The 27461-nt window shown below is 40.8% G+C and overlaps 3 protein-coding genes across 21 annotated transcripts in view; 1 reads left to right on the top strand and 2 right to left on the bottom strand.

Annotated features, from left to right (window-relative positions):
* Positions 1-14360, bottom strand: part of LOC138753666 (factor associated with metabolism and energy-like) — a 70919-nt gene extending 56559 nt beyond the window's left edge. For all 6 annotated transcript variants that reach the window (XM_069916922.1, XM_069916925.1, XM_069916921.1 and 3 more), the window contains exons 1-3: positions 14017-14360; positions 13482-13564; positions 2568-2654 (exon numbers count right to left, since the gene is read on the bottom strand). In XM_069916922.1, the coding sequence (XP_069773023.1) occupies positions 2568-2654; positions 13482-13564; positions 14017-14272 (426 nt within the window). In that variant the 5' untranslated portion in view covers positions 14273-14360. The remainder of the gene's footprint in view (positions 1-2567; positions 2655-13481; positions 13565-14016) is intronic.
* Positions 14191-27461, top strand: part of LOC138753667 (uncharacterized) — a 159402-nt gene continuing 146131 nt past the window's right edge. For 11 of the 14 annotated variants that reach the window (XR_011351350.1, XR_011351346.1, XR_011351345.1 and 8 more), the window contains exon 1: positions 14416-14485. Coding sequence is in view for 3 of the 14 variants with exons in the window: in XM_069916927.1 (XP_069773028.1) it covers positions 14317-14485 (169 nt within the window). In the remaining 11 variants the exon portion in view is untranslated. Of the gene's footprint in view, positions 14486-27461 lie in introns of all 14 variants that reach the window. The other 3 variants (XM_069916927.1, XM_069916930.1, XM_069916929.1) reach the window with 3 other exon arrangements.
* slc35f4 (solute carrier family 35 member F4) overlaps positions 18568-27461 on the bottom strand; it is a 39085-nt gene continuing 30191 nt past the window's right edge. Inside the window, exons 4-6 of the mRNA XM_069916920.1 lie at positions 22534-22726; positions 20906-20995; positions 18568-18878 (exon numbers count right to left, since the gene is read on the bottom strand). Coding sequence (XP_069773021.1) covers positions 18637-18878; positions 20906-20995; positions 22534-22726 — 525 coding nt within the window. The 3' untranslated portion in view covers positions 18568-18636. The remainder of the gene's footprint in view (positions 18879-20905; positions 20996-22533; positions 22727-27461) is intronic.

Below are 27461 nucleotides of genomic sequence, written 5' to 3'. Positions count from 1 at the left end.
GAAGCTCCTGATTCCAGAGTTCTGACCCCGAATCCTCCCCTAAGCCCATCACAACCCCCCCCCCCACCCCACCGGGAGTCCAGTGTGCATGTTGTGATAGTAGGCTAAGGGGAGGGTTTATCTCTGTTGTGCTGAGGAGGGAGGGAGGGAAAGGGTTAGGAAGGGGAAGGAAGAGGAGAGGAGAGAGGGAGGAAATACCATTGAGCCAGAGGTCCCACTCCTTCCTGGGATGCGGCTCTCTGTGATGATGTTGGGACAAGGGATTCTTCAGACAGTGGCTGGAAGACAGTGGCACACAGTTTGAGAGGGAGAGTTGGAGAGAAAAATTAATAGGGGAAGATAAGAAGTGGAAAGAGAAAGGGGAGGAAGTTACATGAAACTAGGACAATAATCGTTCTAATTTCATGTCGAGTTAATTTTTTTTATTTAAAAACCTGTGAGGTCAATTCGGCTCTGAAAAAATTTCAGATAAGTGAGGGTTTCTTATTTGTTTCGGATATCCTCATTTATCCACATTTCTTAAAAATCTTGGATAAATGAGGATTTCAGAGAATCCGATTTTGGATAATCGAAGTTGTACTGTATGTGTTGTGGGATGAGAGTCAGGAAAAAATGAAATGAAAGTAAATACAAAACAAATCATAAATATTGTTGACAGTAAAAAGCAACAATGATTGTATTATGTGCTCCCAGTTCACATTTATTTAAGAGGGGATGTCACTTTAAGAGAATAAATCAAGCTGCAAGCTTTGGAGACTGACTGTGGGCTGACAGACTAGGGACAGTATGTACTCAAATTCACTACTTCTAAAGAGAGAGGAAGGCTCTGGAACACAGGTGCAGAGACCATATGTCCAACATGTTAAAGAAACAGTACTTGGTTTGATCTGGCGATATTTTAAGGAAGCAACACTTGGAGAATGAATATACCACACCATGGCCAAAGGAATGGTCATTTTTGAAGGGGGATCAGTGTGCCACACTGTAACCAAAAGGGAAGGTCACTATTTCAACCACCTGCAAAAGGGTTCTGGAAGCTTTGTAAAAGCTACTTGCTTTGTTTCCTCTAGAAAAGGAAAAGTTGGGGGGGTGGGGGGGAAGGTTTGACTACCACTTGTCTGAAAGGATGTTTCTCTGGAAGCAATTCAACAATGATTTTGGGAGTTTACAACAGTCTGTCACCCAGGTCTCTCCCACCTCATTCGTAAACACTTTTTTTTTTAAACATCAATTTAAGAGTCTTTGAGTCAGTAAATTGTAGTCAATGCTGATTCTGTTAACATTGACACTGATAACGTTGATAACTGTTTGAGTTCAAGTTTGGAAAAATCATAAATAAAATATTCAAAAATAAAGTATCTTTGCGCCAACACTGGATTTCTGAGTCTGGACTTTGAACTGATGTTCCAGAATTGGGCCTGAATTGTAATGGTATATTTGCACATGTTTGGGGGATAAGTTTAGACAAGTTAGATAAGGTATTATAGTCTTAATAATAAAAATATTATTTTAAATACAACACGGTCTTGGCTAATTTCTATTGCTGTCTCGAGTACATAACAAAATAAAGAAAATGTTTTATAGAATCAACAACATTTAATGTAAAACAAACAGCTCCCAAGTGCTGTGAAAGTTTTGTTAGATTCTGTCATTGGTATAGACATTTCATTGTTGTAAATCTGGTTTAGAAATAGGATTACAGTACAAGATTATGGGTTGGAAATTCATCTGCACTGCTAAAAGCAACCTATTTCTGCCATGAGCTCACCTTTGCAAAAATCTGCAGAACCAAAGTCCTAACAATCAATTAGGTTTTTTTCTCTTTTTACACAGCTGACAAAGGTAAAATATTTCAAATCTGGAACCAGAACGGTAATGAGAAGGTTTAGAGGGGCATGGAGAGCCACTGGTCAATCAGAATCTGAGGGTCAGTGGCTAAAAATCAAAGCCTGGGAGAGAATGGGTTAACTGAAGGTTAAGGAGCACATGGGGGAAAAAAAGATCTGGTAGCTAGAGTTGGAAACTGTGAATGGAGTATAGTTGGAGATCAGACCTCAGGTTAGAAATTGAGCTTTGATTAATGGAGGAGATACAAGAGTGGGTCACCAGATTCATGTATGGGTCTTAATAAAAATTAGAGGACTTACTTGCATTAGATTCTTGTCACTCCTCCTTCAAAGGAGGATGCTGCTACATTATTAAGTCATGCTGCTCAACTGTTGGTCAACAGTTGAGCATCCTCAGAAAAATATAATTTAATTTCCCAGTTAATTCCCCAGAAAAGTGTCACATGGGAAATGACATCACTAATTTGGAAATCATGTTATTGACACAAGAGCAAACCTTGCCCAGAAATGATTAGTCAATCTTTCAGAGATTTTCACAATCGCATTCTACCCATTATTGGAAATGCATAACTTTCAGATGCATGGCATTGAAAATTTACACTGTATCTAAATTAGATCTCTACACTTTCTGAATCTTGAGAGAGCTTAACCAAATTATCTTCATTGTTCAAACATTATTGCAGGAAATTTGATGGGCTCATTTTATGTGAAATATTTCACCTGTGTTTTGCATGTACTTGTTGCCTGTTGGTTTTTCAGAAGCTCTTCTGCTGTGATCACAGTAAAACGATTGATGGGTTCAAGTCTCTAAAACAAATATTAAAATAAATGTTAACATTTGTAGTAGCAATTATATATAGCTTATTAAAAGGACAATGAGGGTAAGGGCACTTTGACTGAATGCCTGTAATATTCAAAACAAAGTCAATGAACTTGAGGCACAAATTAGTACATAGGGGTATGATTTAGTGGCCATCAGTGAAACATGATTGGAGGGTGAAGATAATTGGGAAATAAATATCCAAGAGAATCGGGCAATTCAGAAGGATGCAATGGGGAAAAAAAAAGTGGTGGAATCAGAATTTATTGTCATGAATATGTCACCAAAGTTGTTGTTTTTCGGCATCATTACAGGTGCAAATATTGTTATAAATTACATTTTTAAAATATACATAGTTAGTGCAAAAGAAGAAAGTGAGGTAGTATCTTTGATTCATTGTCCATTCAGAAATCTGATGGCAGAGGGGAAAAAGCTGATTTTGTACCATTTGGCATTTATCTTCAGGCTCCCGTCCCTCTGTCCTGATGGTAGCAGTGTGAACAGGGCATGGCCTAGGTGGTAAGGGTCCTTGGTAATAGAGGGTGTTTTCTTAAGACACGGCCTCTGGCAGATGTCCTCAATGGAGTAAAGACTAATGTCCATGATGGCACTGGCCAAGTTCTCAACTTTCTGTAGTTTTTCCCTGTCCTATGAATTGGCACCTCCGCACCGGTCCTTGATGCAACCAGTCAGAATACTCTCCACAGTACACCTTTAGAAATTAGCAGAAATCTTTCGACACATACCAAATCTCTTCAAATTCCTGACAAAGTACAGCTGATTGCAAGCCTTCATCATAATTACATCGACATGGAGGCCCCAGGATAGATCTTCAGATATGTTGACGCCCAGGAAATTGAGGTTCTCAACCCTTTCCACTGCTGACCCCTTGACGAGGACTGGTCACGTTCTCCTGATTTACCCCTCCTGAAGTCCACAATCAGTTCCTTAGTTTTTCTCACGTTGAGTGCAAGGTTGTTGTTGTGACACCACTCAATTAGTTGATCTCTCTCTCTCCTGTCCACTTCCTCCTTGCTGTTTGTGATTCTGCCGATGACTGTGGTGTCATCACCAAATTTGTAGATAAAGTGCACAAGTAAGAGTCCTTAAATGAGTCCCTGATATAGTTTGTTGTTGAGGAGTCTGATGGTGGAGGGTAGCAGCTGTTCCTGAACCTGCTGGTGCAAGCCTTGTGGTAGCTATACCTCATTCTTGATGGTAGCAGCAAGAACAGAGCGCGTGCTGGTGGTATGGATTCTTGACAATTATTGCTGCTCTCCAATGGCAGTGTTCCCTGTAGATGTTTTCGATAGTGGGGAGGGTTTTGCCTGTGATGTCCTGGGCTGTCTCCACTACCTTTTGGATGGCTTTAGCCCAGGGGTATTGGTGTTTCCATAGCAGACCGTGATGCAGTTGGTCAGCACACTTTCCACCACACTTCAGTAGAAATTTGCCAGGGTTTCTGGTGTCATACCAAACCTGTACCATCTCTTGAGGAAGTAGAGATGCTGACGTGCTTTCTTCACTATGCCATTAGTGCTTTGGGTCCAGGAAAGATCCTCCGAAATAATGATTCCCAAGAACTTAAATTTGCTCACTCTCACCACCTCTAATTCCCCAATGATCACTAGATTGTATACCTCTGGCTTTCCCTCCCTGAAATCAACAATAGGCTTCTTAGTTTAAAAGTTTTAATAGCTCATGCATACAAAAAAATCACCAAGTGTACTGGGAAACTAGAAGATTGGGAAAACTTTAAAAAGCAACAAGAAATCATTGAGTAAGTGATAAAGGAAAGATAGTTTAGGAAAGTTGACTAGCACGAAAGATTAAAACAGATAACAAAAAAGAGGGGCTAAAGTGAGTGTAGATTCCCTTGGATGAGAAGGGGGTGAATTAATACAGGTACTCCCCGACTTGTGACCTATGCGACTAACATTCATCCGCACATACAACCAAATTTTAAAAAATTTATAAAATTTACACAATTATGGTTAAAATCAGGCCTATCTATGGTGGCTGCCATGTTGGCTGTTGGCCAACCTCTTGCAAGAGCTGGCCTTGGTATTTCATTGTATTTTAACTCCTTGCACCATTTCATCGGATGCAAGGATCGACAACGAGATAGGCAACAGACTCGCCAAGGCAAATAGCACCTTTGGAAGACTACACAAAAGAGTCTAGAAAAACAACCAACTGAAAAACCTCACAAAGATTAGCATATACAGAGCCGTTGTCATATCCACACTCCTGTTCGGCTCCGAATCATGGGTCCTCTACTGGCATCACCTACGGCTCCTAGAACGCTTCCACCAGCGTTGTCTCCGCTCCATCCTCAACATTCATTGGAGCGACTTCATCCCTAACATCGAAGTACTCGAGATGGCTGAGGCCGACAGCATCGAATCCACGCTGTTGAAGATCCAACTGCGCTGGGTAGGTTACGTCTCCAGAATGGAGGACCATCGCCTTCCCAAGATCGTGTTATATGGCGAGCTCTCCACTGGCCATCGTGTCAGAGGTGCACCAAAGAAGAGGTACAAGGACTGCCTAAACAAATCTCTTGGTGCCTGCCACATTGACCACCGCCAGTGGGCTGATATCGCCTCAAACCGTGCATCTTGGCGCCTCAGTTCGGCGGGCAGCAACCTCCTTTGAAGAAGACCGCAGAGCCCACCTCACTGACAAAAGACAAAGGAGGAAAAACCCAACACCCAACCCCAACCAACCAATTTTCCCCTGCAACCGTGTCTGCCTGTCCCGCATCAGACTTGTCAGCCACAAACGAGCCTGCAGCTGATGTGGACATTTACCCCTCCATAAATCTTCGTCCGCGAAGCCAAGCCAAAGGACTCCTTGTGTCCTGTTTTTTCTGATTCTGTTGCTCAATATTCTGACAGTCAGACAGAATTTAGAGGCCAGTTGAGTCCACAGGGTGCTCAGAGTCCGCAGCATCAGAGAGAATTAGAAGGATTTGGAGATAGAGAACAGAAGGAATCGATCATTTTAGTCTTCAGTATCACAGGTATGGCAATTCCAACATATGTCCACGACTGGTCATTTAGAAAAGAACATGGAAATGTGTAAGAAGTGCCTATATTGGGTAATGTTGAAAAGATAAAGGCTTTGAATTACCATTTTATGTCAGTCTTCACAGTGGAAGACACATATGACTTGTCAAGAGAGATGTTAAGGGTACAATAGGAGAAAGACCTCGATACAATTACCATCATTAAACAGGCAGTGCTGATCCAACTAGTGGGTTTAAAGGTAGATACATCCCCTGGTAATGAAGGAATGCTTCTCAGGGTACTGAAGAAAGACAAAATTATAGCAGAGCCCTTTCTGATAATTTACCAAAATTCTCTGGACACTGGGTAAGGCTTGGTAGATTGGAAGACAAATAACACTGTTTAAATATGGATGCAGGGAATAGGTAGGTAACCATGGGCTATTTAGCTTAATGTCAGTAGTTGGGAAAATGCTTGAAGTTATCATTGACAAAGAAACAGCAAGACATTGGGATAGAAATTGTCCCATCAGTCAAATGCCACATGGATTCAGCAAAGGTAGGTCCAGTATAACAAATTTACTGGAGTTCTTTGAGGCTATAACAAGTGCAATGGATAGAGGTGAACAGGTGGATGTTGCGTTGTTAGATTTTCAGAAAGTGTTTGATAAAGTGCTGCCTAAAAGACAGACAAGGATGCATGGACTTTGGAGTAATATATTAGTATGGACAAAGGAATTGTTAACCAACAGAAGGCAGAGATTTTGGATAAATGGGTGCTTCTCTTGTAGGTAATCAAATCAGTGGTGAGCGAAGTGATGCATGAATCAGTGCTGGGCCCACAACTGTTCACTTGTTTGCTAATAATTTCAAAGAAGGGACAGAGTGTACTGATGAAAAAAAAAAATTGATGGAAAAGCAAATTGTGCAGAGGATAAGGAGAGTCTGCAAAGGGATATAGATAGGTTAGATGAGTGGACAAGGGTTTGATAGATAGCGTCATCCACTCTGGAAAGAAAAATAGAAGTTCAGATTATTATTTAAATCAGTGTTTTCAACACTTTTCCACTCACTTAGCACCTTAAGTAATCCCTTTCTAACCACAGAACACCTATGGCATCCTATGTCATAGGTGCTTCGAGGATTAGTAAGGGATTACTTAAGGTGGTAAAGGAAAAGGTTCCATTATTGTTATGTAATACTACCTTTAGAACATAACATGCATGAAATTTTTTAACTTTGTCAAGCACCCCTCACAGAAATGAGGGCCCAGTGAGGAATGAACTCCTGACCAGGGTTTACAAGATCAGTGCTCTAACCACTGAGCTAAAGAGGTTGAGAACCAATTATTTAAATGGTGAAAGATTGCAGAATGCTTTTCTTCAGAGGTATGGGAGTGCTTTGACAGAGAGGTTAGAATATGTGGGGAGATTGAGTCACCTGGGACTATACTCATTGGAATATAGAAGAAGGAGTGGGGATCTTATAGAAACATACAATTATGAAATGGATAGATAAAATAGAAGCAAAAAGTTTATTTTCAGTGGTAGGTGAGAGTAGAACTAGGGGATTTATACCCTCAAAATTTGGGGGAGCAGATTTACGACAGAGATGAGGAACTGCTTTTCCCAGAAAGTTATGGATCTGTTGAATTCTCTACCAAGGAAGCAGTAAATACTATCTCATTAAATACATTTAAGACAGAGTTAAACAGATGTTTGCACAGTAGGAGAAATAAGAGTTATGGTGGAAGGTAGGCAGGTGGAACAGAGTCCAGAACCAGATCAGTTATTGAATGATGGAGCAGGCTCAATGGGCCAGATGGCCTACTCCTGCTCCTAATGTTCTTGAATCTTTCATCAGTAAATGAGGTAATTACCCTCAAATGACACTTCTAAGGGATTTGTAAACAGTGTATTCTTTTACCGTTTGTTGCTAGATATCAATCAACAAGGAGAATTTAAAGTCCTGATGGAAATGTTAATTTTATAGTCTTCATGCCAAATAATGTGAAGATATATAGATTCCACTGTTGAGAATTGAGAAACATAAAAGCTCCATATGTTGTAATCTTGAGTGTACAAAGAGAAGCAGAAAGGACTCAGCAGTTCAGGCCACATCCATGGATAAAAAACAAGTCAGTCAACTGTTTTGAATAGGACCCTTTATCGAGTCTAGAGGCACTTTTTTTTCTTGAGACAGCTGAACTCTGGTGGAAGGTAATGGAAACAGTGCTGACATTAAGACATAATAAGTCATGTATGCAATGTGTCAAGTACTGTATATTTATGCAGAGACATTGGTTGTAACATTGGAAATATGATAGCTAAAATACAGAAAGCAAGTTCCCACTAACAATATTAAAATTAATAAATACATTTTTTAAAGAATAAAAGTGAGAATTTATTGCCATGAGCATGTCATGAAATTTGTTGTTTTGCAGGAGAATTACAGTGCAAACATTTATATAAACCACCTTACAAAATAAATAAAAATAGTGCAAGAAAAAAATGAAAAAGACAAAGTAATGTCTATGGTTCATCATTCATTCAGGAATCTGATGGCAGAGGGTAAAAAGCTGTCCTTGTGTCACTGAATGCTCAGCTTCAGACTCCTGTACCTTCCCCCCCCACCCCCCCACCGATAGTAGCAGAGTGAAGAGGGCATGGCCTGGGTGGTGGGGGTCCTTGAGGATAACGACTACTTTATTAAGACACCGGCCCTTGTAGATGTTCTCGATGGAGTGGAGTCTGGTGTCCATGATGTCGCAGGCAAAGTCAACAACCTTCTGGAGTTTTTTCTTGTCCTGAGTGTTTGGACTTCCATACCAGACAGTAATGCAACCAGAAAGAATTTTTCCACAGTACATGTGTAGAAATTTCTGAGAGTCTTTGGTGACATACTAAATCCCGTCAAACTCCTCACAAACCTATCAGCCTTCTTCGTGTTTGAGTCAATATGGAGGTTCCAGGACAGATCCTCAGAGACAATGACACGCAGGAATTTGAAGTTCTTGACCCTCTCCACTGCTGACCCCTCGATGAGGACTGGTTCATGTCCTCCGGAAGTCCACAATCATCTTCTGGTTTTGCTGACATTGAATGCAAGGTTGCTGTGACACCACTCAACTAGCTGATCTAACAGTATCTGCAGAGAACCAGCCCTCTGCATCCCCCATGTCCCCTGATGATCCCATCCTGTCCATACCTGAGGAGGACATGTGTGCTGCCTTCAGGAGAATGAATCTGAGGAATGCATCTGGTCCAGATAGAGTACCTGGTCGAGTATTAAAAATCTGCTGACCAACTTTCCAATGTATTCACGGCTATTATCAATATCACTCCAGCAGGGTATGGTACCCACCTGTTCCAAAAAGGCGTCAATCGTACCAATGCCCAAGAAGAGTCCAGTAATCTGCCTTAATGACTATCGGTCAGTAGCACTTATATCATCATTGATGAAGTATTTGGAAGACTGGTGATGAAGCATATCAGCTTCAGTTCGCCAATTGTAGTATGCCATCTCACTGGCTCTACACAAAGCCCTGGAAACCCCGCAACTGGACAGCAAAGATGCATACATCAAGATGCTCTTTATCGACTACAGTTCAGTATTTAACACCATCATCCCGTTTAAACTGATCAGCAAACTCCAAGACCTGGGAGTTAACATCCCATTGTGTAAAAGGATCATGGATTTCCTCACCACCAGACCACAATCAGTGAGAACATATCCTCCACAATCTCCATCAGTACCAGAGCACCACAGGGCTGTTCCTAGCCCCCTGCGACCTATGACTGCGTGACTCAGTAAAACAATAATACCATCTACAAATATGCCAATGATACCACAGTACTGGGTTGTTTAATGGAAGAGGAGAAGTCAGCATACAGGATGGAGATTGACAAAATGGCTGAATGGTACACCAAAAAAAAAACAACCTTGCACTCAATGTCACCAAAACTAAGGAGCTGATTGTTGACTTCAGGAAATGAAATCCAGAGGTATACAATCCAGTGATCAGTGGGGGAAATCAGAGGTGGAGAGGGTGATTCTTGAGAATCACCATCTCGGTGGATCTTTCCTGGACCCAACACACTAATGGCATCGTGAAGAAAGCATGTTAGTGCCTCTACTTCCTCAAGAGTTTGCCGAGATTTGGTATGACACCAGTAACCCTAGAAAGTGTGTTAACCAGCTGCATCATGGTCTAGTATGGAGACATCAATACCCCTGAGCATTAAAGCCCTCTAAAAGGTCGTGGACACAGCCCAGGACATCACAGGCAAAACCTTCCATACTATTGAGTACATCTACAGGGAATGATGCCGTCAGAGAGCAGCAGCAATCATCAAGGATCCACACCACCCAGCACATGCTCGGTTCTCGCTGCTGCCAACAGGAAAGAGGTATAGGTGTCAGGAGACTTACACCACCAGGTTCAGGAACAGCTGTAACCCATCCACCATCAGATTCCTCAATGACGAACTCAATCAGAGACTCTTACTTATGCACTTTATTTTCTTTTTTATTCTCTCTGGAATTGCAGTCAGTTATTAACATTCATTGTCTGTTTACAGTTATTTGTTTACATGTATATAATTTTGTTTTGGACTACCAATTAGTGGTACAGTGAAACCCCGTTATAACATGATTGTTAGGGTCCCGAAAAAGGCGAGGTCACGCTAAATCGGGGTTTCACTACTGTGTGCAACATATACACATCAATCGTAGCAGGACTCACCAACCCCCACATTTGTGGCAGCACTCGCCCTCTCACACCCCGTTCTCAGCCAGGCGCGCCCCCCACCCCACGCTCAGCCAGGCGCGCCCCCCTCCCCACGCTCAGCCAGGCGCGCCCCCCTCCCCACGCTCAGCCAGGCGCGCCCCCTCCCCACGCTCAGCCAGGCGCGCCCCCCTCCCCACGCTCAGCCAGGCGCGCCCCCCTCCCCACGCTCAGCCAGGCGCGCACCCTCCCCACGCTCAGCCAGGCGCGCCCCCCTTCCCACGCTCAGCCAGGCGCGCCCCCTCCCCACGCTCAGCCAGGCGCGCCTCCCTTCCCACGCTCAGCCAGGCGCGCCCCCCTCCCCACGCTCAGCCAGGCGCGCCCCCTCCCCACGCTCAGCCAGGCGCGCCCCCCTCCCCACGCTCAGCCAGGCGCGCCCCCCTCCCCACGCTCAGCCAGGCGCGCACCCTCCCCACGCTCAGCCAGGCGCGCCCCCCTTCCCACGCTCAGCCAGGCGCGCCCCCTCCCCACGCTCAGCCAGGCGCGCCTCCCTTCCCACGCTCAGCCAGGCGCGCCCCCTCCCCACGCTCAGCCAGGCGCGCCTCCCTTCCCACGCTCAGCCAGGCGCGCCCCCTCCCCACGCTCAGCCAGGCGCGCCCCCTACCCCACGCTCAGCCAGGCGCGCCCCCCTCCCCACGCTCAGCCAGGCGCGCCCCCCTCCCCACGCTCAGCCAGGCGCGCCCCCCTCCCCACGCTCAGCCAGGCGCGCCCCCTCCCCACGCTCAGCCAGGCGCGCCCCCCTCCCCACGCTCAGCCAGGCGCGCCCCCCTTCCCACGCTCAGCCAGGCGCGCCCCCTCCCCACGCTCAGCCAGGCGCGCCTCCCTCCCCTTGCTCAGCCACGCGCACCAACCCCCCCCCCTCCGTTCTTCGCAACACACACCACCACCACCCCCTCATCAATGCGATGAATTCCCCACCAAGATAAACACTGTACTTACCTTAATCATCCTAGACGCACCACTTCGAAACATCCGCAGCACCACGGGATGGCCATCCCTGGTACTGCATCTTTTAAAATGGGCTCGCTTAAAGTCCTATCTCAAAGGATGTGGACGTTAAGGGCTCCAATCGTGTTATATCCGAATTCGCATTAAGTCGGGGTTCCACTTTGATTCTGCCTAGCCCGAAGGAAAAAGAATCTCAGGGTTGTATGTGATGTCAGGTATATACTCCGACAATAAATCTGAAATCAATCAGAGATCTGAATCTCTCCCTCCTGTGCACTCCCTCATTGCCATCTGGGATTCTGCTGGCAACCATGGAGTCATCGGTAAATTTATACAGTGAAACCTCATTAGAACACGAATCCTTAATCCGCGGAATCGCTTATAGAGCTGTGTCTGTGGACCCCAAACTGCTAAGTGGGGGCTGGTGACAATCAGCCAGCGACCCAGGGGCAGCCGCCACGCCGGCCGCCCCAGACCCGCACTCTAACATGTATGCATTTGTTCCGCGACTCAGCTGTTTTAAATCTTGGACCCCAACCACCATTCTAACGAGGTTTTACTGTAGATAGCATTGGAATTATGCCTGGCCACGCATTCATGGGTGCAGAGTGAGTAGAGCAGTGGACTAAGCACTCATTCTTGAAATGACCCTGTGCTGATCATCAATTCCAATTCCTATTGACTGTGGTCTTCTGAAGAGAAAGTCAAAAATCCAGTTGCAGCAGGGAGGGAAGAGGCCTAGGGTTTGGTGCTTGATTTTTTTTTTTGTTTTTTTTTTAATTTTTTATTTTTCACACCATAAATCACATTAACCATGGTACACACTTTTTCCTTTTCACACATATACAGTGCCATTTTCTCCCCCCCCCCTCCCGTCCATTTAAGGTATACAATCTAGGATACATTAAACCAGTCAGACAATGTTATCACTCAACAAAAATACACCAGAAATTCTACTGAGTCCATTCTTTTCATTTCCTTCTCCTTCCATCAACTTAGGTAATGATTGTCCCCGGTAGGTTTTCGCTATTGTATTTAATGTAAGGCTCCCATATTTGTTCGAATATTTCAATATTATTTCTTAAACTATATGTTATTTTTTCTAATGGAATACATTTATTCATTTCTATATACCATTGTTGTATTTTCAAATTATCTTCCAATTTCCAGGTTGACATAATACATTTTTTTGCTACGGCTAGAGCTATCTTAACAAATCTTTTTTGTGCATCCCCCAAATCAAGTCCAAATTCTTTGTTTTTTATGTTACTTAGGAGGAAGATCTCTGGATTCTTTGGTATATTGTTTTCTGTTATTTTATTTAATATCTGATTTAGATCTTCCCAAAATTTTTTTTACTTTCTCAGATGTCCAGATTGCATGAATTGTTGTTCCCATTTCTTTTTTACATCGAAAACATCTATCAGATACTGTTGGGTCCCATTTATTTAACTTTTGAGGTGTAATGTATAGCCTGTAGTTGACCAGAGCTATGGGAATAAATGGTGTTGAAGGCTGAGCTATATATAGTCTATGAAGTGCAGCATTATGTACGAGTTGTTGTCTGGGTGATCCAGAGCTGAGTGGAGAGCCAGGGATATTGCTTCTGCTGTGGAGCGATTGACCCAGTAAGCAAATTGCAGTGGGTCTAGTCCTTAAGGTACGTGTTAAATGAGGGATAAAGAGGAATAAGGAAGCTAACATGGAACCTGGGCACTGAAATGCTGGAGATAACATACCTTGAAGAAGGGCTCAGGTCCGAAACATCTCCTATAGTCGCCTCGAGACCTGTAGTATTTCTGTGTTTTACTAGAATAGGGTTTAGGCTTCTTTTTTCAGTAAAGTACTAAATGCACGGATGAAATTAACAATGCAAATTAAAATCCAAGGTCAGACCTGGGAGATTAGATCGTTAAAATTTATCTTAAATACATGCAACATTAGCTTTTTTTAAAAAAAAAGCGACGTGAGACAAAACTGGCCCTGGGTGAGGTCCAACCCCTTCTTTAATGTTTAATTATTATGGGTGTCGAGACGTATAAAATAGTTAACCAAAAATATTTCACCTACCTGAAATCTTCGAGGAGGGTGTTTTTTTATTATACTGCTCTCCCCAGCTTCCACATTAATATCAAACGAGATGGCCCTAGGTACTTAAAAGATGGAGGGAATTGGCAACAAGAAACACATCTTGAAATCTCTTGTCAAACATTAACAGTAAGGAGTTAATGAACTCTATAATTTCTAAGATCAGGACTGAAAAACTCAACAATCTGTACAATAGTTAACAATATTTATGCACAACCCAAGTAAATATTAACTAAGCAGTGCTTTCTGCGATCCAAGAAAAATATACTGAACTAGAAAAAGATCAGCCGAATCCACATGCAAAAAAAAGTTATTTGCAGAAATAAAAAAACTGGTCCTCAACCCGACAAACTAACGGAACGAGCTTGGAAATGCACACGTAATAAGATCATTTCATCCACCTAATGTCAGCGGCAAGTGACCAAACTTGGCAAAAGTTTGGCCCGGTTTAAAGCCCCGCAGCTGCAGGAAAGCAATGGCCTCCGCCCGCCCAGCTGCGAGTTGCCCACTCACACACCTTGCCGGAGGCTGGGCAACGCGCCGGTAAGATGCCCCGCAGGCAGCCTCTCCCTCAGCGGAGGAAGGTCGCTTCCCGTGCCCGCTGAAGTTGTCCGTTTCAGACGCCTCCAGTCCGTCCCGTTGCCGCGGCCGGAGAACTGGCCCGAACCGTCCGCGTCCGCCTCCGCCTCCTCCTCCTCCTCCTCCTCCTCCTTGTCGGGGATCGGCGTCACCTTGATCACCTTGTGCGGAACTTTGGACGAGCCCAAGCCCATCTTCCTCCAACCAGCCTGGCGAGTCCCAATCGGTCAGGCTTTTAATGACCCAGAACACGGTCGCGGGTGCGCGGCAGCGCGCGACCCTTCGTCGGTGTGGCCCGAGTTGCCCCGGCAACGCCGCGTGTTCTGGGCGCGCGCGCCAACTATTGTGCCCCGTGGCAGCGGACGTGAAAACTTGCGTTCCAATGGTCCCCGCCGGGCAGGTAGCAGGTAGGGTGAACGGCCGAAGCCACTCTGCTTTCTGTACTGAAGCCCGCGACAAAATGCAGGGGATACTCTGATCGGTCCATCCACGTGACGACTTCCCCCATCCCGCCTGTCGGGATCCCGGAGAAATGTGTGGAGGCCCCTCATCGATCAGTATTTCCAAATCTTTCTCCCCGTTATCGTGCCACAGCAAGCCTTTCAAGGACTGTCCCTCAACAAAATATGCCTGGGGTGGGGGGGAGGGGGGGTGAGTTGGGTGGGGTAATTTACCACCTGATGCTGGGTAAACATAACTATGGAGACAAATCATTCAATCATTGGTTGTTAGAAACACAACGATTTACCTCCTACTTTCCAATTCCCTTGACAGCCTTAACTAATTAAACTCTATGGATTAGTCTTCAACATTTAAATTAATTCAGCCACCACCACATTTGGGAGTATTAGAGACTTTCATTGACCTTGTAGATGCAGTGTGAATTTCTCAAACATAAGTTTTACTGTACCAACCATACTGAATTGCTCATTTTAAAAAAAACCTGTAGAAAAATGAAGTCACCTGAAGGAATACAAACCCGGTTAATGCAATATTTCTTAATAATTCACCGTTTAAACCATGGCATCATTCTGTTGTGTCTGCACTGTACTTCATTCATTACCTATTAGTGATTTGTACACATGGAAACATTCACCCCCTTGCTCCTCCACTGCTCCATATTCTCAAAGGAAGTGTTCAGGCTCAAGCCCTGAAACGTTGGTTATGTATTTTTACCTTTGCTTATATAAAAGACACTATTTGACCTGCTGAGTTTACTCAACCACGGTGGCTACAATTTACGTGTTTTACTTGTTCAGTGTTATCTTTTCTCAGATACAAACCAGGTATTCTCAGAATGCTTGGTAATAAACTTCATCTGCCAGTGTTTTATCCACTAAATTCAACTTTAGGTTTCAGTTACACAAAGCCTTCTAATCAAGAATGGCTGTGTGAGAGATGAGAAAACTGATCTAAAATTATGAACATGAAGGAAACTAAAATTCATACATTAGTAAATGAATGTAACCAGTACAAACAGGATGAGCTTGGGAATTAGGATGCAGGAAAGCAGAGTCAGCACATTTAAGATAAGAATCTTCTAGTCTTTGTGACAAGATCAATGAGCCCACCATATGAATAAGATAAGGAGCAGTAAGGAACAATAGAGTGTAGGAAGTTGAGGTAGTCTGGATGAGATAAGGGTCTCCTAGCCCTAGACAGAAGTACCAAGTTCTACATATCTAATTAGTTAACCTTACATAGATTTACAAAGTTATACATATTAAATTAGTTAACCCTAGACAGGATTAGCGAACTCTGCATATCAAGAGACTGTAGCTCCGAGAATCAGGAAGGTGTGAATAAGGACAATAACATGAAGGGACACCGACAGGATACCCCCTGGTCCACCAAGTGCACAGAAACAGCACGTAGGCAGGCAGGATTGCCTAATGCCAAACCTCTCCAGCAGGAGGCAGAAGAATGTAAGGGGGAGGGTATTCCTATACTGAAATCAACTGTATAAAAGTTGGGTGAGCCCCAGTGTATGTGTGTATTCCCAGGGTAAGGGGAAGCACCCAACTTTGCATTGTTGTATAATAAATGTTCTTTGTTCTCAATTTTTGTCTCGAGCAATTTCTTTAAAGGTAATTCTTTTTCTAACAGCTGTAAAACTTCACACCTTGAATTGTTCCTATCTTTCCTGTACCCTCTGTACAGGAATAAATGCATACATCAAAAAGGCAATGAAAATATATTTGTTCCTTTATGTATTAACCCGACCTTAGAAAAAATTGTTGTTGTGGCATGTTGACCATCATGCCCAAGACGTTTTTCCTTGGTATTTGATACTAGACCTGTTATTTTTTTTGCTGCCTGCCTTCATACCATTCCTCTTACTTCATCACAGATAGTCTCTCCTATCTCTTCATATATGTTTCTATTAACATTCATTGCATCTTTTCGGAAAAGGACAGGTGCCAGAAGTATGTGTAGGAAACATTTTGGGTCCAGAGATCATAATGTCATTAGTTCCAAGTTAATTTTGGAGAAGAATAGGCCTGGTTCTCAGGTTGAGATTCTCAATTGGAGAAAGGTCAATTTTGAGGAAATGAGAATCGATTGAGAATGTGTGGATTAGGATGAGTTGTTTTCTGGCAAAGATGTATGGAGCACCTTCAGAAGTGAAATTCTAAGAGTACAGAGTTTGTATGTTCCTGTCAGGATTAAAAGAAATGTTAACAGACATGGGAACCTTGGTTTTCTAGGGATATTGGGGATTTGGTTTGTAAGATGTATAGGCAACAAGGAGCAAATGAGGTACTTGAGGAGTAGATAAAATGCAAGAAAAAATGCAAGAAAGAAATCAGGAAGGCTAAAAGAAGACACGAGGTTGCCTTGGCAGGCAATGTGAAGGAAAATCCTAAGAGTTTATAACAGGTTTATTAAGAACCAAAGCATAGTAAGGGATAATATTGGTCCTGGAGAAACACCATCTTGTCTTTACCATGCGAGCATGATATGAATGATAAAGGATTTGAACAGCCATCAAGAGTAATTTATTGACATAAAGGCCAGTTAAAATTTGAGTGCCAGTGATAAGATCACTGTTTTTCACTGTATTAATGATAATTGCTCAGAATCAGACATGTGAATCTAAAATACTACTCAAAGAACAATGAGTTGCCGGTTAAGGTTTCCCGGGCCATTACTGCTAACCATAAAAGATCATTGTTCACAAGTTTAAGTGTGATCTATTGTGATGGAATTGTGTTATTATTAATCTTTGGTTATCAAATATATTTAAGTAAAGTTATTTTGTGTGTGGACAGGGACACCCACAGACACTTGAACATAGAACGAACACCACTTTAAAAGTTGAAATATCTACTAATCCATTGTTCAGTGGAAGCTGTGTAAACAGTCATAATACCTGGAGTGATTGTCCATTGAAATGTTGAAGACAATGCCATTTACTCAGAGATACACCTGTGTATACAAGGATGGCGTCTCTTCAAACAAGCTGGCTTTTGCTTCAATGATCTGTGTACACACAAAGCCACCTGCTTTTGACCTGAACAGATAAATCAGAACCATACTTTTGGAAGAGATGAAACTTCAAACAGAACCAGAAATTATGTCATGTCATGTGATTATGCCTCCAAGAAGACATTTTTAATATTGCACCAGTCATCAACTGAAGTCAGAAAATGCAGAGATATACTCAGGAGCGGGTCTTCTGTGGTATTCTCCTTATCATGGGAGATGCCCAAAATCAGTGGTAGTGAAAGAGCCACTTCACTGTCTCTTTGTCAAAAGAGTGCAGTTCTCTCATATCCATTTTTAAATGGTCACTTCATGTAACCCTTGCCTGGGTTTGTTGAAATCAAGGTGTAAAACAAGTTCCAGAACCTCCATGCAAGAGAGGAAATGATTCGTATGAAGAAACAATTCTCTGAAAACAACTCTACAAAGAATTTATCAGTTTGATAACTTTTGAACAGCAGTTTTGAAGACTGAGTTTCAATGCAAAAGATTTCTGAGATTGAACTTGAAAATCGTCACTTCAGAATTATGCCTGAACTGTAATGGTTTTGGGATTTGCCACACATATATATCTTTGCACGTAGTAGAGTGAAGTTTAGAGTGAAGTAAGATATTATATTATTAATACATTAATAAAAATTATTGTTTTGAAGATACCATTGTCTTGGTGAATTTCTATTGGTGCCAGTCTAGGTCGTAACATCTGTATCTGACGAAACAAGATGCGACTGCATGTGTCAATAGATCTTTATTTTGATGGTACTATATTACAATTGAGTGTGGTAACAACAATCAAAATGATAAAATATTCCTTTTAATCCATTAAATAAATAATAAAAATCAACATGAGCTTTCAATACAAAAATTTATTACACCTTAACATTCATTTCCATATATCTTTATAAAGATTAAATTGCAATCATATATTTATAGTGTATCTGTATCATATTTATATTGTATACAGTAGGTCTTTGCTTCAAAAAGTAAAAGTTATAATAGCATACTGTGTTACACAAAACTAAATTATATTCACAGAATATACATTCCCGTGCATTTAAAAACATGATTGCTTTTAAGCTAAAGGTATTGAAACTGTTCCATTTGCTCTGCTTCTGGTCCGAGTGTGGACACTGGACTCTGTGACATCTTCTGTTTGTTCCTCATTTTTCTTCTCTTTTAATCTGTTGATAAACTTTAAAGTTATTTCATCCCATTCTTCAGGAAGCAACATCAGTAAGAAGCCAATACATATAATGGATGTTGCAGCCAATCGCACCATACTGAATATTACCTCATGTTTCAGAAGGTCAACAGCTGTGTAAAAAAAAGATAAATGAATTCATCAGAAAATGTCCCTGTACAATTTATAACTGAAGCTCCAATCTGAATGTACAATAACCTGAAACATTAGATGCTTACAGCTCAAATGCAATCTGATAAGTATTTAAAAAATCATTCTTGAATTGATAATTTTCTCTATTTGTTTTGCATAGCTTCTGGGGCATTGACTATAAGAGTAAGGAAGTCTTGCGGGAGCTATTTTGAACTTTAATTAGGCCGCACTTGGTGTTCTCTGTGCAATTTTGGTTGCCCCATTACAGGAGGCATATGGAAGCTTGAGAAAGGAAATAGAATTGATTATTCAGGATTAGACTATGACCTTTTAGGAGAGGTTTAGACAAACTTGGATCATTTTCTCTGGAGCATCGGAGGCTAATCCAACACAGTTAATGCTTGCATTTTTATTGTACCAACATTTTGATACAAACATTTCCAAAAGATAGAAAGAGCAAGCAACCACAAAACAGAAGCTGGAGAATCCTAGCTGATGAGAATCCCTGCAGTTTCCATATAGACAGAGCAATCTGTTCATTTATCTTACAGATATTGCTTTAAATATATTACAATAAGAGCCAGTTCTGACAAAGCATATGAGACCTGAAACAGCAACTGTTTTTCTTTCCATTCAGCTGCCTGATCTACTGAGTACTTCCAGTATTTTCTGTTTTTATTTGTAAGCAGCTGCAGCTTGTTGATTTTATATTACTATAAAGGAGTCATTGCTGTGATACACTGAATATTTCCCAGATATTTATCTCAATCCCGTAATTCCCTACACCTCTGTACTGTGATAATGCGTTCACAAGAAGGTCCAAGGTGGGAGCTCACCACTATCTTCCCAAATAAAGTTTGCATTGGTAATGAATGTGAACCTTGTCAGCCATATCCAGAGCCTAACAAAATGAACAAACCAAAAAAAAAAACTTCAACCTTAATATTACTGTTTCATTGTTTTGCTGCACTTGTCATGCTGGTGTTGGTGGCTGGAATGGAAAATGTAACTGCACTCCTCTGCAATACCATGTCTAATTAATATTAGAAATGCTAAAGGACTGGCATCCAGGCACTCACAGGTTTATTCTGAAAGTAAACAATGTAGAACAAGATCAAAGGTTCATTCCTTCCCATATCCATTTGATGGTTTGAATGTTTTTCCTGAAGTTGCATTCAACTGTAATTTACCTTAAATTTTAGGTAATTTCATTTAGTTTAGTTACTTTTTGTTTGTTTTATATATTTTAGTCATTTTTCCCATTTACATATGGAGAGCTGAGGCCACATGGACACAGAAATTCTTGCTGTTTTCTTCTCCCCTCCATCATTATGCACAGATGCCAGTTGCTCAGCCTCTTGTTTGTTGAGGTAGCAAATTTTGATTAGGCTCACAAGTGCATAATGGCCATTTGTTTGATTGGAACTATAAACCAAACCTTGACAAGACTTAAAGACTTCAGACATAGAAAGGATATGGAATGAAAAGTGGTTAAATTGATCTTTGTGAAAGAAGAGAGGGGGTGCTGAATGTGAGATATGGACACTGAAGAAAGTTGTTGAGAAAAAAAAAGAGCATTGTTAACATTTCAATGGTTTTTGATATTTTTCTTGCAAATATCAGCTATGTCTGACATACAGCATTTGGGGACAATGATAAATAGCTGGTATTTGATATAATATCACAACTTTCAACATCCCTGTTTGCTAAAAGACCAACAAGTGGTGTGGCTGCAAAAGGGAGGACATTACACCATTCTAAGTATAATGAGATTCATAGCACATCAAGCTATGGATATCCTATTCAATAGAATGAAAGAAGGCAGATTTTATTGAAATCAGGCAATTTATTCAGCCAAATTATCATTGAGACAACAAAAACTAACTTTAACCCAATTGTTTGTTATTTGTAATACATTTTTACGCAACAGTACAGAAAGAAAATAAAATATTTTTAGTTTAACATGAAGAGCAGGAGAAAAATGTACAGTGAAGGCAAGGAAAATTACCTGCATTTCCAGGGACACTCAATACAGTTCCAATGGATATGAGTATAGGATATGTTAAGACAACACTAACGTTCACAAGAATATTGAAGACTACAGTAAAAAGAAAAACAAAATATCATTAGTTTGAGGTAAATTATTATACTATTTTTCACTCTTGGAGAGAACATCAATAGGACCAACTGGATGAGGTTAAAAAGATAACTTTGGTTCGGAAACTGAAATGAATTATTGTTTCATATGCGTGAACATAAATTTTTGTGGTAAAAGTAAATCTACTGTGGGTCATCATTAATCTTTCTCATGAACATGATAACCATTCCCTTAGCCTGGTATGGACAATAAGATCAACAGTCTTTCTCTGCTAAAAATAATTTAAGACATGGAATTTCCTCTCTCTTAGTCAAACTATCCTTGGTGCAAATGTCTGCTCTGCCCTGACAATCTCTTTCTGACATCCTGACCTCCTGTTCAATAATACAAAAGATTTTCCTCTGTCTATGGACCTAATGTGCTGGGTTAAGGTTTATCTCTCAACTCTGCATCTCTCTTCTCTTCTGCTACTTTCTTGGTCATTATTGGTTATTGAAGAGGAACCTGCTCTCGGAGGCTCTTAACAGAATATGGTTCTATATATTCTCCAAAGTTCACTAGTATAAATGAACTTATGGTGATTTAAATTGAGTGGTTCCCTCAGCTTCCTGGAATAAGATAAAGTACAGTAACATTTGGCAAGGGCTGAAGGTTTTATGAACAAATCTGCCAATAAATAATACAGCCTCATGGATGATGTCATGAATGAGAACCAAAGACTTTGTGCACTACTACCTTTTGGTGAATAATACCATAAGTAATTACCAAGTAAGAACTTCACTGCATCTTTTCATTGTAATTATATATGACAATAATTGCATATTAACATTGACACTGATTTTCTATAGATGCATACAATATTATACACCAAAAGGTAGTCAGTTCAGAAATCTTTTGCCTCTCACTCAATAAATCACCCATGAGGCTTGTAGAGCTCGTCGAAAGAACCAAAGACTTGTTGATCCAAACCAAGGCTTTTATTAGCAAAAGACCGGAGCTCTTCACAGGTGGCCGACCAGTCCGGAATGATCCGACCTGGCTAGGGACACAACCCTTTAAGGCCCAGACAATAGGTGTGGCTTAGCTCTCAGCCAATCGCTGTAAGCACAGTCTAGATACAGTAACTATATACACTATGTACATTGGTGATAGATCTGTACTATCACAAGGCTACATGGGTTATTGCCAGAATTGCCCATCAAACCTGCAACCCTCAGTAAATGCATGCCAATTCTTAATGGTCTTAGATTTCTGACTTTGTCAGTTATTTTACCCTTAGTCCACCTCCCAAATCAATTTAATCATGAGGTAAAAATTACTCCTTTACAAGGATTCATTAGTCTGATTGAGGGAGGAGGCATATATTTATTTACCTAGAAATAAAACCTCATTCATCCATAATATTACACAATGGATTAACATTTAAAAAAACACCATCAAAGGAATTATAGTTTAGAGTATATGACATTAGTTTATTATTTTAAGAAACAGGAGAACAGAATGAAATTATTTTCTAAAGAAGCATTCCAATTACCTACCTAACCAAAGCCCAGCGATTCCACAGAGGTAACCCCAAGGCAAGGCAGAAAATGAGGACCAGTACTCCACTTTGGTAAAATATAGTATCACCGGTGCTAATGATATAAAAATTAAATTGAAGAAACCCAGGGTCGAAATGAAATACGCAGCTTCTCCAAAATTTGCACTTCCAAGAAACATCTTAAATAGGACCTGGAAGAAATTTGTGGAAACTAGATTAAAACATTTTATGATGTGTTAAATTCAACAAAATTACTTTCAGGATATTTTGTTAATCAAAGAACAAATAGTAATTAGACAGTTTAAACATCCAAACATCCAAAATTTTAAGTACATCTAATATATTTTTGTGCATTTATGTCTGTCTGTTCTCCATACAAATCAAAATGGAGCATTCTAGAAATGTCCAAGGAGGTTCAGTAGGGGTAACATTTGATGCTGAATATCATGACCACATTAAATTTAACCTTTAAGGTCGTGTGAAGTTCAAAAGTATTTTTTGACCAGTTTGGACTGACTTGCAATTGTGGTAACATTTGATGCTGAATGTCATGACCACATTAAATTTAACCTTTAAGGTCATATGAAGTTCAAAAGTTCCAAAACTAAATTACAATGCTGTGCATCAATATACATTCAGAATTTTAAAAAAAACTGGCCAAATCCAGTTCAATAACCCAAAAAAGCTAAGCAACATTGGCAGAAGCTCTTCACAAGCCCATAGAGTTAAAGGAGAAAGCAAGAGAGAGCAGAGGAAAATCAGTCTTGCCTCACTGTTGATACTTCAAGACATGCAAGGGCCAGGCAGCAGGAAACAAAACAGGCCTGCCTCAGTGCTCAGGCCTCCAGACATGCACAAATATATATTAGATCAGCATGAAGTTTTTTGGGGCATTTTGTTTCAACCATGTAGTCAGCAAAGGAGGGTTTTATTTCCCAGGCAATGCCAGGTATCCTGCTACTTTGTAATAAAACAAAAGCAGAAAATTCCGGAAACTAACAAGTTAGGCAGTATTCTGAATAAAAAGATTGATGCCTCAGATTGATGACATTTCAATTGCTTTTGCTCCAAGTATATTCATCTAAAACTGATCATGTACTTTACAAATTTTGGGATATATTAGCAGTACAAAAATTGAATGGCTTGATTTTTAGAATGTTACGACACGGGGTCAGTTTAGAAAATTGGGTTTAATAGTTTTTCTCTGGCTTGTCCCATTATAGATAGTCACCTCTTTCAGCCGTCTGTGCTGGATATACTGGAACGGTATAGATTAGTTATAAGGATCTTTGTCCCATTATATAATGATCTTGTCCCATTACAGATCTTGTCCCATGGTCCCATTATATGAGGATCTTGTCCCATTACAGATAGTCACCTCTTTCAGCCATCTGTGCTGGATATACTGGAATGGTATAGATTAGTTATAAGGATCTTTGTCCCATTATATAAGGATCTTGTCCCATTACAGATCTTGTCCCATTGTCCCATTATATAAGGATCTTGTCCCATTACAGATCTTGTCCCATTGTCCCATTATATAAGGATCTTGTCCCATTACAGATCTTGTCCCATTGTCCCATTATATAAGGATCTTGTCCCATTACAGATAGTCACCTCTTTCAGCCGTCTGTGCTGGATATACTGGAATGGTATAGATTAGTTATAAGGATCTTTGTCCCATTATATAATGATCTTGTCCCATTACAGATCTTGTCCCATTGTCCCATTATATAAGGATCTTGTCCCATTACAGATAGTCACCTCTTTCAGCCGTCTGTGCTGGATATACTGGAATGGTATAGATTAGTTATAAGGATCTTTGTCCCATTATATAAGGATCTTGTCCCATTGTCACATTATATAAGGATCTTGTCCCATTACAGATCTTGTCCCATTGTCCCATTATATAAGGATCTTGTCCCATTACAGATTTTGTCCCATTGTCCCATTATATAAGGATCTTGTCCCATTACAGATAGTCACCTCTTTCAGCCGTCTGTGCTGGATATACTGGAATGGTATAGATTAGTCATAAGGATCTTTGTCCCATTATATAAGGATCTTGTCCCATTACAGATCTTGTCCCATTGTCCCATTATATAAGGATCTTGTCCCATTACAGATCTTGTCCCATTGTTCCATTATATAAGGATCTTGTCCCATTACAGATCTTGTCCCATTGTCCCATTATATAAGGATCTTGTTCCATTACATATCTTGTCCCATTATATAAGGATCTTGTCCCATTGTCCCATTATATAAGGATCTTGTCCCATTACAGATCTTGTCCCATTGTCCCATTATATAAGGATCATGTCCCATTACAGATAGTCACCTCTTTCAGCCGTCTGTGCTGGATATACTGGAATGGTATAGATTAGTCATAAGGATCTTTGTCCCATTATATAAGGATCTTGTCCCATTACAGCTCTTGTCCCATTGTCCCATTATATAAGGATCTTGTCCCATTACAGATCTTGTCCCATTGTCCCATTATATAAGGATCTTGTTCCATTACAGATCTTGTCCCATTATATAAGGATCTTGTCCCATTGTCCCATTATATAAGGATCTTGTCCCATTACAGATCTTGTCCCATTGTCCCATTATATAAGGATCATGTCCCATTACAGATAGTCACCTCTTTCAGCCGTCTGTGCTGGATATACTAGAATGGTATAGATTAGTTATAAGGATCTTTTTATTCGAGATAACTTTGCCTCTTTTGATCAAGATTTAATCTTCCTAACAGACATTTTTTTAGATATTTACAAGGTGGACATTTTGTTCTGTCCAAGTTTTCTGATTTTCTTTGAATCTCTAATTCTAATATCCTCGATTCATTTTTTTAAATTCATGGATTTTTTTTCATGGTGGATTAATATATATTTACAATGATTTATTGGATTTAAGATCAGCCTCAATGGCTGGGATTAAGAATGTTTGGGAATGAGCCTTGAACATAGCATTTTCAGATGAAGATTGGTATTCTACTCTCATCTTGAGTAATGATTATTCATTGTGTAAGGCATTTCTTATTACAATTTAAGATGGTACATAGAAAACATATGTCCAAACTTAAATTATCTTATTTTTAAGCAGATATTGGTCCACACTGTGAGAAGTGTAAAATATTTGAAGCTTCACTGATCCATATGTTTCATGAATGCCCAAATTTAGAGAGATTTTGGAAAGACATTTTCCGAACTTTATCAATGATTTTTAAGATCAAAATAGAACCATGTTTCTCTCAAAATGGATCAATATCTGCATTGAAATTAGATAATTTAAGTTTGGACATATGAGTTCTATGCACCACCTTAAATTGTAATAAGCAATGCCTTGCAGAAAATGAAGAATCATTAGTCTAACTGAGAATAGAGTATCAATCTTCATCTTAAAATGTGATGTTCAAGATCCCAGCCATGGGGACTAAATTTGTCCAATAAATTATTTTAAATATATGTTATTAATCCACCATGAAAATAAAATTGTATATTAAAAACAGATCAAGAATCTTAGTGATAAAAATTTGTGGAAAATCTGAAAGCTTGGACTGAACAAAATTTAAGTATCTGATAAAATGCCGATTTGAAAGATTAAATTTAGCTGATAATTGTTCAAAAGAGGTAAAATTATTTTGAATAAAAAGATTCTTGAAACTTTGAATACCTTTTCTATGTCATTCTTTTAAACCTGCATCCAACAAAGACAGTTGAAGAAGATGGATATCTATAAATGGATTATAATGTAAAATTTTTGAAGCTTCTCTGATTCATATGTTTTGGGAATGCCCAAATTTAGAGAGATTCGAGAAAGAGATTTTTCAAACTCTATCAACAATTTTCAAGATTAATTTGGGACCCTGCCTGCTAATTGCTTTTTTTGATTTTTCTCGTGACTCAGATAAACTTTTATCGGCCTCTCAGGAAAAAGTCTTAGCTTTTACTACATTGATAGCCAGACGAGCTATTTTATTGAAATGAAAGGAGATTGATCATCTACTCATATGCAGTGGCTATATGACATAATATCCCATTTAAGTTTATAGAAAATCACATATTGTAGCGGGGTCACTACAGATATAGCTTGAGGTATAATGAGTTGTAGCTCGAAGTGGAGAAAAGACACACACCAAGGGAGTGTAATTGACACTGACTTTATTGGGCTGCAGCTCTGTCTTTTACAGGCAACTGGCTATGTCACCACTGGGTCATGGCTTGAGCGAGGTCAGCTGCTGATTGGCTGTCCCAGATGCGCAGGCCTGGATTGGACCCCCTACAATCCATTGACGCTGATTGGTTGATCCAACTGCTTTTCTTGCGGCCTATGGGAGCGGGCGTCTCATCCCGCGTGCTGTCTACTTGATCGTCATGTTCAATAGTTATTTGCTGTGTCAGCCAACGGAGAGGGCTATGGGTCACTATACGACCCCCCCCCCCCCAGAATCGGTGTTTAGGACACTATCTTTTGGTGGCCGACCCCTGCACTGTGGAGTCGGGTGAGTAACTAGCTGTTTAATGTCCAAGTGAGCCAGTTCAGCCAGTTTCAGCATAAAGGTCTCCTCCCTGCCACCAATATCCAACACGCAGGTGGAGTCGTTGTGCCTGATGACGCAGTATGACACTTCTTAAGGCTGTTTAAGAGGTGGGTGGTGGGCCCCATGTCAGACGAATACATAGTGATAGTCTGCAAAGTTCTTTGGGACAAAGGTGCTGGGCTTAACAGGGGCTAGTGAGCCCAGGTGCTCATTTAGTTGGGACAATGTGGCCACTGGATCTCCCCCAAGTCCTAGGGAGCCGCCACAAATTCTCCCGGGATGACTAGAGGCGTGCCGTAGACCAACTCGGCAGAGGATGCCTCGAGATCCTCTTTCAGGGCAGTGTGGATGCCTAGCAGGACCAAAGGGAGTTCATCGGCCCA

The sequence above is a fragment of the Narcine bancroftii genome, chromosome 2, assembly GCF_036971445.1.
Source record: "Narcine bancroftii isolate sNarBan1 chromosome 2, sNarBan1.hap1, whole genome shotgun sequence".
NCBI classification, from domain to species: Eukaryota; Metazoa; Chordata; class Chondrichthyes; order Torpediniformes; family Narcinidae; genus Narcine; species Narcine bancroftii.
The sequence above is the reverse complement of the archived record's forward strand: the minus strand, read 5'-3'. Positions and strand labels throughout refer to the sequence as shown.